Consider the following 12,837-nt stretch of genomic DNA (forward strand, 5'->3'; position numbering starts at 1 on the left):
TGCGTTCCTCTGCAAGTAACAGAAAACCCAGATAACAGTAGCTTAAACAAAATTAAAAGCTTTACCTAGAAACCCACCAGCAGATTTCCATTTTACTTTTCTTTGTCTAGTGAGTTAAGTGGCAACCTCTGTCATGGGAAACACGTGTTTAGTTTTCTGAGAGTACATTAGATCATAAATAAAACTAGCTTTAAAAACACTAAGAACTGAACTTTTGTGAAAATGAAGATTTTTTAATTTGCTTCTTGCATGTGAATTTATTTTAAAGTTCTAAATTTTAAAACAGTGAGAATTTGAAAAACATCGTAACTATGAAAAATGTCAGTGGCATGGAATTTGAGCTGGTGAGACCTTGGTGTATCCAGTTTGCCTTTATGCTATTAATAGTTGTAAGATTAATGACTGTTGAAAACAATATAAATTTTCATATTATTTTTAGGGACGAGACATAGACCTTTCCCACAGTAGTGAATCTCAAACGGTGAAGAAGTTTGATACTTCCGTTTCATTTCCACCAGTAAATTTAGAAATTATAAAGAAGAAATTAAATACTAGGTAAGTAATATTCATTTTAAAATTTACATTTGTCCTAGACATTTAATAGTAAAACAATTAGCGCTATATAGATAAAATCTTTTAAGTTATTAAATATAAATATAAACAGATTTACAGGAAAAGTCACCTGTGTTACCTTTTTTTATAACAGGTATATATTACATGGTTAAAATCAATAAACAGAAAATTCTGCTTTTTACTTAATGTTTTTATAAGTATCTCCATTGTTAAATAGCCTTTAATTTTAAAAAATAATATGCTGGGAATGATGGCAGCAAGATGCCAGAATACAAAGCCCTAGACCTCATTCCCCCATGGAGATGCCAACTTAGCAACAATATGTTTTAAAAAGCCTTTATTAGAACTCTAGAAACCAGTTCAGAAATAACAGTACCCTAGGCAAGCTCAAAGTCAAGACTATCCGCATTGTAATGGGTAAGAAACGCTATTTCTTTTCAGCTGCTGCATCAGCCCCTCCCATAAGCCAGCACTGCTTATAATAGAGAGAATAGGCCCAACTCATGGCTTCTCCATTGGAAAGGGAAAAAAAGAGTGGAACAGACATCCAACATTCTTGCTTTTGGGGGGGACTGCCCAAGGGACTCATTTCTGCCCCATTTATCTTAGTGCACTGATTGGGCACTGTCATACCTTGGATGCCTGGGGCCTGCGAACAACAAAGGAAAGCTCAGTGGCTTGTTGCAGTGCCAGAAAGGCTGCAGTACTACAGATAAACACCAGAGGGAACAAGAGACTACAAACTCTCCTGAAAAAGAAACCCACAAACCTCTCTAGTTGGGAAATTTCAGGTAGAAGCCTAGATAAGATGCATCTCCCATAAAAGGTTTGAGAAGATACCCATCCTCCCATCCCTTGAAAACCTCTAGCCAGGTGAAGTTTCCCCCCATATGAAGTTATTCCCCATAAGTATATTTTCAAATACACAAAACACAGCAAAGGAAGAACCAAACACATGAATAAACACGGAAACATGGCCCAATCAAAGGAACAATCTCCAGAATAACCCTAAAGAAACAAATCTATGAGTTACCTGACAAAGAATTCAGAATAATCCTCTTAAGTTCAGTGTATTACCAGAGAACACGGAAACAAATATATGAACAAAATATCAACAAAGAGATAGAAACTGTAGAAGAGAAACAGAGATTCTGGAGTTGAAGAATACAATAACTGAACTGAAAAACTCACTGGATGGGATCAACAGCGGGCTTAATCAAGCACAACAAAGAAGCAGTGACCTCAAAGACTAATCATTTGAAATTATCAAGTCAGAGGAACATAAAGAAAAGAGAATGAAGAAAAGTGAAGAAAGTCTAAGGGATTTATGGACACCATCAGCATACACATTATGGGAGTCCAAGGAAAAGAGAAGCAGAATGGAACAGAGAGCTTATATCAAGATACAATGACCAGAAACTTAACAACCTGAGGAAGGAAATGAACATCCAATTTCAAGAAGCTCAAAGGACTCCAATGAGATGAACCCAAAGAGGCTCCCTCTGAGATACATTATCAAACTTGCTAAAGGCAAATAATTTTGAAAGCCTCAAGATAAAAGCACCTCGTCACCTACAAGGGGACCCATGAGATCACCAGCAGATTTCTCAACAGAAACAGTATAGGCCAGAAGGGAGTAGGATGATATAGTCAAAGTTCTGAAAGAAAGAAACTGCCAACTAAATACTACACCCAGCAAAACTGTTCTTCAAATATGAAGGAGAAATAAGACCTCAGATAAACAAAAGCTGAGGAAGTTCATCACCACTAGACCTGCCTTAGAAAAATTGCTGAAAGAAGTCCTTCAAGTTGAAATGAAAGGACAATAGCACAAAGCATACAAAAATACAAAGTTCTCTGGTAAAAAATATATAGACAGAGTCCTGTAGTACTGTAAGGGTGTGTGAAAATACCTTTTAATTCAGATATAGAATTTAAAAGAAAAGCACAAAAAATAACTATAACACTATGTTAATAGATACAAAATTTAAAAATGTAATGTGGGACATCAGTAATAAGAGGTGGAGGGGGAGATGTAAAGGAGTAGTTTTTGTATCTGATTGAAGTTATCAGTTTCCTAGATTACTAGAACTATAAGATGTTTTTGTAATCCCCATGGAAAACAAAAATACCTATAGAAGATGTACAACAGAAAGAAAAACTCTACAAAACACAAGATAGCAAGCCAGAAAAAGAGGGATAAAGTAACTACAAAATAGACAAAAAAACAATTTACTAAATGGCAATAGTGAGTCCTTCCATATCAGTAATTAAATATAAGTGGATTAAACTCTACAATCAAAAGACTTAGTGGTTGAACGGATTTTTTTTTAATCTATTTGCTTACATTAAAAAAGAAGGTCTCATATCAAAAACCTAACTTTACACCTCAATAAACTAGGAAAAGGGCAAACTAAGTCTAAAGTTAGCAGAAAGAAGGAATAAAGATTAGAACAGAAATAAACAGAAAAAAAGGAGACAAAGATCAACTAAACTAAATTTTTTTAAAATCAATAAATTGACAAACTCTTAGGGTAAGAGAGTAGGCTCAAATAACAAAAATACATAAGAAAGAGGAAACATTACAACTGATGCCACAGAAATAAGGATCATAAGATAACTACTATGAAAAACCAACAAACTAGATAACCAGGAAGAAATGGATAAATTTCTAGAAATACAACCTACCTAGACTGATTCACTAAGAAATAAAAAAAACTTGAACAAATTTGTTAATAATAAGGAGACTGAATTAGTAATCAACAACCTATAACATAGAAAGCCCAGGACCAGGTGGCCTCACTGGAGAAGTCTACGAAACATTTAAAGATGAATAAACATCATTCCTTCTCAAACCCTTCCCAAAAACTGAACAGAATACTTCCAGTCTCATTCTGTGAGATAGGCATTACCCTGATCCGAGCAGCCCAGACAGAGGTACTATGATAAAATTATAGGCCAATATCCCTGATGAATATTGATGCAAAACTACTCAACAAAATACTAGCAAACCTAATTCAACAACATATTAAAAGGATTATACACCATGACCAAGTGGGATTTATTCATGGATTACAATGACGATTCATATGACAATCAATCTCTGTGATACACCACATAACAAAATGAAGGGCAAAAATCACATGGTCATCTCAATGCAGAAAAAGCATTTCACAAAATTCAACACCCTTTCATGATAAAAAAAAAAACCACTCAACAAACTAGGGATAGAAAGAAATTACCTGAACATTATCAAGGTTATATATATGAGAAGCCCACAGCTAATATATTCAGTGGTGAAAACTGAAAGTTTTCCGTTATCAGAAACAAGGCAAGGATACGTCTTCTTGCTACTTTTATTCAACAAAATATTGAAACTCCTAGCCCGAGAATTCAGGCAAGAAAAAAAATAAAAGACATCCAAATAGGAAAGGAAGAAATAAAAGTATTTCTGTTCACAGATGATGTGATCTTATATGTAGGAAACCCTAGAGACCACACACACACAACACAAACACACACACACAAACACAAATGAAAGAGGTAATTAGAGCTAATAAAGTCAGAAGAATTGCAGGATACAAAATCAACCAAAGTCAGTTTTATGCACTAAAAATTAAAAATCCAAAAAATATATTAAGAAAACATTCTCATTTATAATAGCATCAAAAAGAATAAAACTTAGGACCAAGGAGGGGAAAGATCTGTATACTGAAAACTACAAAACATTGCTAAAAGAAATTGAAGATATACATAAATATCCCATGTTTATAGATTAGAAGACAATGTTGTTGAAACGTCCATATTACCCATAGCAGTCTATAGCTGTAATGCATTCCCTACCAAAATCCTTGTGGCATTTTTTGCAGAAATAGAAAAAAGAAATCCTAAAATTTATATGGAATCTCAAAGGACCCAGCCCTGTTTTGGTTTTAATAACCAAAACAATTTGAAAAAGAAAAGCACGGGCACAAAAGCAAAAACAGACAAGAGGGACTACAAACTAAAAAGCTTCTATCCTTCGAAGGAAGCAATCAACAGAGTGAAAAGGGCAACCTATGGAATGGGAGAAAATATTTGTAAACGATGTATCTGACGAGTAGTTAATATACAAAATATATAAAAAACTCATGCAACTTAACAAAACAAGCCAACTAAAAACATTGGCAAAGGACTTAAAAGGACATTTCTCAAACATGAAAACATGGCTCAGTATCACTAATCAGGAAAATGCAAATCAGAACCACAGTGAGATACCACCTCATATTCATTAGGATGACCACTATGAAAAAAAAAAAATTAACAAGAGTAGAGAAAAGAGAATTTACTGTTGGTGGGAATGTGAAATAGTTCAGCTGCTATGGAAAACAGTACGGAAATTTCTTGAAAAATTGAAAATAGAACTACCATCTGATCTAGCAATCCCATTTTGGGGTATATAGCGAAAAGAATTGAAAACAATTGAAAAGAGATTTGCAACCTATGTTCATTCCAGCCGTTAGTTGCAGTAGCTCAGAGGTAGAAGCAACCTATTCATCAACAGTTAAATAAAGAAAAGGTGTATTTACATACAATGCAATATTATTAGCCTTAAAAAGAAGGAAATCCTGTCATGCTACAACATGGATAAACCTTGAGGACTAAGTGAAATAAGCCAGTCACAAAGAGATAAATATTACATGATTCCACTTAGATGAGGTATCTAAAGTAGTTAAATGCTTAGAAACAGAAAGTAAAATCGTGGTTGCCAAGGGTAGGAGGAAGGGGGAGAAAGGAAAAGAGCTAGAATTGCAGCATTACAGTTGTTGATCAGTGGGTATAAAGTTACAGTTTTGCAAGATGAGAAAGTTCTAGAGATTGGATACACAATAATGTGCATATAGTTGATACTATTGTACTGTATTTAAAATCGTTAAGATTGTAAATTATGGTAAATGTTCTTAAGTACAATAAAAAAATTATAAGCATAATAGTAACATTTGTCCATCCATAAAATACTTAAGTTAACATTTGACATAACTGAAGTATTTTTTGGACATTTTGATTTCTAAATTTTTTCTATTTTAGATAGTGCTACAGATAAATGAACATTTCTGTAGATCATTTAATCTGTTATATTATTTCTTAAAAAAAATTTCCAAGGAAAGTTGACCTTGACAAAAGTTATGCATATTTTTATGGCTCTTGATACAGATTACCTTTCTGAAACACAGCTAACCTTTATTTTACTGCTATTAATAGTTATCTTTTTAAATAGTATTAATCTCAATATAAGTGATGCTTTTGCTAAAAAATAAGGCAAACCCTGTGATAGGTTGTATTAAATATATTTTCTGTTTTACTAAGGATCTAGTATACATCTTTAGATGTATGAAAGAATAAGTATGATAGTAAGAGTCTAATTAGTTCCTATAATATTTGATACAAGGAGAGAGTTTGTTTCTCCTGTCAGAGCAAATATTTTTAAAGAACATTTTCATTGCCTCTTTTTTATACCTGGGAATAGGTTAAAATTTTCTTCCCCTGTATCTTTTGTATAAATCAGCTTTAAAGTAGCTTCATACTTTTATCATATCGCAGCCAAAATGTCTTGATCATATGGTCTTGTTCCGTTAAATGTCTTGTTCCATTAAATGGTTTGACAGAAAGCGATATTTTGTAGCATTTTATAGTGAAATAAATATATGAAAAATCTTCATCTGTACTAGTTTTTAATATTAGGTTATCTGTATTTTAGGGGGTAGACAGACTACCAGCCGACTGCCTGTTTTTGTAAATAAAGTTTTATTAGAACACAGCCTTGCTTATGCATTTATGTATTGTCTGCGGCTGCTTTCATGATACAACACAGAATTAAGTAGTTGCAACAGCAACCGTCTAGCCTCCAAATCCTAAAATATTCACTGTCTGCACCTTTACAGAAAAAGATTTCTGACATCTGTTCTACATCATTCTTTTTTCAGTAGTAATGTTAAATGATGAGATTGCCTTGATTTAAGATTATTTTTGTGACAATTTCACTATTGTTACTGCCCTTTTGATACTCCTTCTTCAGTTGAAAGAGCTAGAATTACAGCTATTGCATCTAATGTTGCATATAACTCAGCATTTATGCTCAAGGAAAGGTAGGAAAGGACTTAAAACTACCCCATGATTAGCTTGAGCACCTAAAAACCTCTAAGTGTCCTTTCCTACCTCTTCCTTTGAGACCGCTTTCATTGTGATGCTCTCCTTTGCACACAAGTCTCATAAGCCCAAGTTTATGTGATTGGCAATTTTCTTGGTGGTCTCTATAAGGTGATTTTGAAAAATCTTTCATCAGACTGCTACCGTGTTTACCCAAAAATAAGACCGGGTCTTATATTAATTTTTGCTCCAATTGACGCATTAGGGCTTACGTTCAAGGGATGTCATCCTGAAAAATCATGCTAGGGTTTATTTTCCGGTTAGGTCTTATTTTCGGGGAAACATGGTATTTAGTATAGTAGAAATAAAAGTTTGAAAAATAAATCAATTTTTATTTTTTATTTTATTTAAATAGATTAACATTACTACAGGATACTCACCGTTCACACCTAAGGGAATATGAAAAATATATACAAGATGTGAAGAGCTCGAAGAGTACCATCCAGAACCTAGAGAATTCATCAAATCAAGCTTTAAATTTTAAATTCTATAAAAGCATGAAAATTTATGTGGAAAATTTAATTGACTGTCTAAATGAAAAGGTATATGGCTATAAATATTTACGTTTCCTTTTTATGCATAAATTCCCTTACCATGTGATTTACAAAAAGCCTAACTCTTACAACTAAATGCTTTCCTATAGTGCTTTTCCTACATATTTTTGATATACTATGATACTAAGCATTCCCCTAATGTTGGATAGTTAAGGCATTAGAAAGTTTTGTATGTAAGTTTTTATGTTAAAATTTTCATCTGTTTAAGAAAAATTCCTAGAAGGTGAATTACTAAGTCAAAAGCTCTAAATATTTTTAAGGCTTATGAAACATTGCTGAACTATCCTCCAGAAAGATTGTTTTATTTTTAGTTTACTACATTAAAAATGGTTTTTGTTTTTATATATTTTGATCTCAGGCAAACCTTTTGCTTTATTAACACATTTATTTTTTCTCATGAATTATTTGTCTCCTTTGCCATGTTATTTTTTTGGTTCATAATGGGAATTTTTTTCCTTTTTTTTCCCATATATTGTGAGCAATTCTTTGTTGCTTAAAATTTTTAATGATTTATCCTACTTGATGTAGATAAACTTTCCAGTTTGTTTGTCTTTCGGTTTTGTTTGCAATGGTTTTTTGATATCCAGATGTCTTGAAATCTTTATGTTAATCAGATTTATGAAACATTTTTTTCTCTTTATGGTTTCTGTTTTTGTTTTACACATACTCAGTTTTTATATTGGGCTCTTAAGTTGTCCTTTTTTTAACCATTTTAAAAATGTACTCTACTTTTTGAATTACTTTTTATTTACTATTATTTTAAGTTGACTATCTTTTAGTATCACTAGGTACTTTCTGAAGTATTTATTACAGTGTAACTTTCTTCATTCATGCTTGAAGGATTACACTGTTAGTTTTGTCATCTTACACATTGATATATCATTGGAGTTGGGAAAATTACCCAAGAAATGTAAGAATGCCAATTTCAATTGATCACTCAGTTCCACAGTTTTCTTATCTGTCTATTTCGGTCTCTTGTGTTCTCCATTTTTTATAATTTTACCAGTTTCCTCAGTGCTCCCCACAATCTGACCACTCAGCCTGTAAAACCTGGCCGCACCCATCATTTCCTCCTCATCTTCTATCTCAAACAAAGCCGATCCTTCTTTTCTATCCACTCTTACCCATGCTCCTGACTCCAGCCCATTTGGTTTCGTGACATGTGTGTAGCTGTTATAGTAATTTGATAAGTTGATTTTTCTGGTTTTATTAATATTAAAATATTGGCAGCTAGGTCTGTTCCTCACGTTTTTTAACTGACGTGATAGATAATATGTTCCTTTATATGAGTATTGAACATATACATATGCTAATACATAAATACAACATTTTATTATTCATTATTGATGACCCACAAAATGTTACTTTTATGTGTATTTCAGATTATCAGCATCCAAGAAATAGAATCATCCATGCATGCTCTCCTTTTAAAACAAGCCATGACCTTTTTGAAACGCAGGCAAGATGAATTAAAACATGAATCAGCGTATTTACAACAGTTATCACGTTAGTGTTTTTCATGTTCAGTATGATTTATTATTCATTAAGCTAAATTATCAGCTGAAGAATAAAAACATTTTTATTCCTGTATAAAAAATGCTTTCTGTGTATTTTCCCACTGACCTTTCACCTACCCCCTTCCAAAACCCCCAAAACATTTAGAATTAGAGTTTCAAAATGTCTTAAATTATGTCTAAGACTAAAAAATAAATAATATAATTCCTAATGACTTAGTATTTGAGACAATATATTTATATGGCCATTTAATGACTGTTTTGAGATGAGTTTACATGAATCTATAGATTATCAGAAATCTAACATTATGTATAAAGTTTTCATGGCCCTTCCACAGATTGGTTGTGGAGGTTAAAGGAATTCTGATTGGTTTCAGTATAGAATTATCTATAAAATCTCATTACATAAAATTAGAATGCTACCTTTTAGTTCTCAATCTAGTTCTGTATTTTCAGAGATGCCTTTCTTTGATTAAGGTGCTGTCAGGGGATAGTGAAAGTGATAAGACCATAACCAAGCAGCAGATAATAGCAAAAGCAAAATGACTTTCAAACATACGACATTTAGTCAGTCATGCATTATGGTACATACTAACATAGGAAATAGTATGAATGACATATTGGTAATGCAAATATTCCTAGCATTTGGCTATAGGGACAGAAAAAACTGGTGAGAACTGCTAAAAAAGAATATGAGGGAAAGAAAACTTTATAGGCGGATTTTATTACTGTTCTAAAATGCTGAACTGTCGTCCCCAGCCAAAGTACATTTTCTTAGGCTTGCAAACTCAATGCTTAATATTGTGATGGAAGTTAACATGGCAATTTCATTGCATGATGAAATACAGAATTTAAGCATATTGTATGTGTGTGTTTATATATACATATGTGTTTACACACCCAAGATATAACTTTTATTTTCAAAGTGTTTCACTTCTTTTGAAAACAGGCAAAGCTGAGACATCAACAAATGGAACCTTGGCTATAGATGAAAAAACTCAACAGATTTTAGAAGAGATTGCATCTCGAAGGTAGCTATATAAAGTGAAGACTTAAAGTGTCATTGAGCAAGTATTTTTCACTCCTTATATATAATTAACCATGTGGTATAGTTTAACCATAACCTAACAGATTAATTTGAGAGAATGATGTAAAACCAAAATGTAGTTAAGCAGCCTTAACTAAACTTATTTAAATCCTCAGTGCCAGGATTTAAAGACACTGATATATTTGGATCAGTCAAAAGGAATGGGTAAAATGGCACTTATCAGGCTGGGAACTGCAGCTAAGTAGTAGCCAGTCCTAATAATATTGTGGCCCACTCTTCAAAATCTGGGTAGCCTATGGGAACATGCTAAATGGCAATGTGTTATAAGAAAAAAAGAGAAAACAACCAGTTCAGATTAATGAAGCTAAAATGTCAAAAATATGAACATAAAATTGTGTGCTAATATGATGCTGTATTTCTGAGCATTTTAAATAAACTATGACTTCTACCTTTTGTTTTAAAGCATTTACTTTCAGCAGGAGCTACTTGTTTTTAATTGATTTTTGGTTTATCATAAAATACAGGGCACAAAGAAGACAAGCAAGGGAGCTTTCTGGGAATTGTGATCATCAGGAAGGGACATCTAGTGATGATGAACTATCTTCATCAGACACGATTGACTTCCAAAAAAGCCAAGGTTAATCACCAAATTTCTAATGTGTCTTGATTTGAAGTACTGAAATGGTGGGAAATGCTTTGCAGTGATTGACCTTAAATACATAAGCTACATAAAATAGTTGGGAAAATTTCAGGGAAAAAGGAATACATTTTGTATTTATCTTCTTTAATACTTTTTCCTGCCTCTGAAAAAATTGGATAAAATGGAGGAGCACTGTGAGTATTATTACAATCTTTAGGGTTTTTTTCCCTCAGCCTTTCTCATCTCCTGTTATAAAGGAACCATGAACATTTTTGGTTTCATTTCTCCGTTACATACTTTCTATATTTTCATTTTTTATTTAAAATAATTGAATACAGTAAAACCATCTTACCATTATGAGAAGGTAAAATATGTGTAGTTGAAAGATTTGTGGGCTTTACAGTCAGTGGAATGGGTTTGAAGAGGGACTCTTCTTTGTGTTCTTGTGCAGATTCCTTGACCTCCCTAAATCTAATGTTGTTTATTTGCTTGTTTCTGTCTGTAAATAGGTAGGCTATTAACACCTACTTTGTAGGGAAGATAGTGAGATAATGTATTTATAATGTTTTGGCATATAGCTGGGGCTCAATAAATGGTAGATTTTGGGTCAGTATTACCATTATTACTAAATTGATTGCTTAATAAAAACGAATGTATATGTTAATATCAAAGAAAAGTTTTCAGCTCTGTTGATTACACAGTTATACATGACTGTTTATAGTAAGCAAAGTTCACAAACGTAAAATGCATAATATACACTCATTTTGTTCACAGGTGACATTTTACAGGTTCATAAGAAGATTTTTGAAGATGTGCATGATGATTTTTGTAATATCCAAAACATTTTGTTGAAATTTCAACAATGGCGAGAGAAGTTTCCTGATTCTTATTATGATGCTTTCATAAGTTTATGCATACCGAAGCTTTTAAATCCCCTAATACGAGTTCAGTTGATTGATTGGAATCCTCTTAAGGTATTTAAGCTTAACATGTGAAAAACTAATTCTCATCACATTAGTTACTTAAATTCTTTTGTTAGCAGATTAGCCAAATATTACCTCACCTTTACATTTGGAATTGATAATTAGTGCTTTGGAGTAATAGTTTCCATCCATCTTTTCTTGGTTCTCACTTTATTTTTGAGCCTGAGGGGCACTAAACATCAGTAAAGGAAACACTTTTTTTTTTTTTTTAGCATCTTTTATGATAAGTTTAAGATCATTCAAAAAAAAAATGTAAAGGTAGTATTAGTCCTTAAGAATTATACAATCTGGGGAAATTGACATAGGTACCAAGAGTTCTGAAGTTGGAGATGATACGTTGGGAATAGTTGGTTAGGAAAGACGCAGTAAGGAGGAAGAATTTAAATGGGGATTTGAAGGGTATATAGGATTTAAACAGGAGGGGAGAGGGAGAAAAAGGTATTTCATAAATACAGTTTAGGATTTAGAAAATGCACAGATGCTCAGATCCTAGATTAAGAGATGAACTTGTTTCGGTAAATTATTCAAGGAGTGACATGATGAAAGTAATGTTTTCAGAAGTCCTAGCAGTAGGCTAACTTGGAGAGAAGGCAGGTAAGAGGTAGAGCTGTATATTGGAAGGATTTGCTGTAGCCCAAGTCCAAGGTGATGAATTCCTTACATGGGGTGGTAGTGACAAAGGGAAGAGAAAAAGAGTTGAAAAAGGAGGTGTTATGAAGTAAGAATCACTAAACTGCTGACAAGAACCCTAACACACCATATCCAAATATGGCCTGCCCGAAGGTTTGGATTCTGGGTTATTAGAACAATGGTAATTCCATTAATAGAAATGGGGACTTTTCAGAGAGGGAAAAGGTTTTAAAGGGAATTTCACTTTATAGATAACGAAATGATAGCAGATGTCCATGTGGGTATGCCTACTGGTAAACAAACAGGAATGAGAAAATAAAATTCTAGGAAGAGAGGAGAGCTGAAGGTAAAGATTTTACAAAGTAAAGGATGGAGCCATGTCCTTTTATTTTTCTTTGCCCTAGTCATGCATGCCTGTTGGCTCTGTGTTAAGTTCAAGGCATGCAGTCTTCATAGTACAGGAACCAAGCTTGTCCCTAAGAAAGTGGTAGGTAGTTGGTGGGACAGCAGCCTAGTTGTTAAACCACTCAAGCTGAATGGAGTTCTCTGTTACACGTAGCACAGATCTGTTCATTCATTCAACAAGTAGTAAATGTCTGTCTGCAGTTTGCCTACTAAGCTAAACCACATGCAAAATACACATTTGTGCCTGTGAGAATTGAGGGAGCAGAAGTGAATTTTGCATAAGGTAAATGAATTTTTATAAATG

The 12,837-nt window shown here is 33.1% G+C and overlaps 2 protein-coding genes across 4 annotated transcripts in view; one reads left to right on the plus strand and one right to left on the minus strand.

The window, feature by feature from the left end:
• Positions 1-12,837, minus strand: part of LOC148758918 (uncharacterized) — a 933,397-nt gene that overhangs the window by 895,817 nt on the left and 24,743 nt on the right. The window lies entirely within an intron of this gene.
• GCFC2 (GC-rich sequence DNA-binding factor 2) overlaps positions 1-12,837 on the plus strand; it is a 44,706-nt gene that overhangs the window by 12,514 nt on the left and 19,355 nt on the right. The window contains exons 5-10 of the mRNA XM_019719681.3: positions 440-555; positions 7,115-7,301; positions 8,696-8,819; positions 9,777-9,858; positions 10,400-10,512; positions 11,290-11,489. Coding sequence (XP_019575240.3) covers positions 440-555; positions 7,115-7,301; positions 8,696-8,819; positions 9,777-9,858; positions 10,400-10,512; positions 11,290-11,489 — 822 coding nt within the window. The remainder of the gene's footprint in view (positions 1-439; positions 556-7,114; positions 7,302-8,695; positions 8,820-9,776; positions 9,859-10,399; positions 10,513-11,289; positions 11,490-12,837) is intronic.

Source organism: Rhinolophus sinicus, chromosome 2 (genome assembly GCF_057876585.1).
Source record: "Rhinolophus sinicus isolate RSI-liver-muscle chromosome 2, RSI-T2T, whole genome shotgun sequence".
NCBI lineage: Eukaryota > Metazoa > Chordata > Mammalia > Chiroptera > Rhinolophidae > Rhinolophus > Rhinolophus sinicus.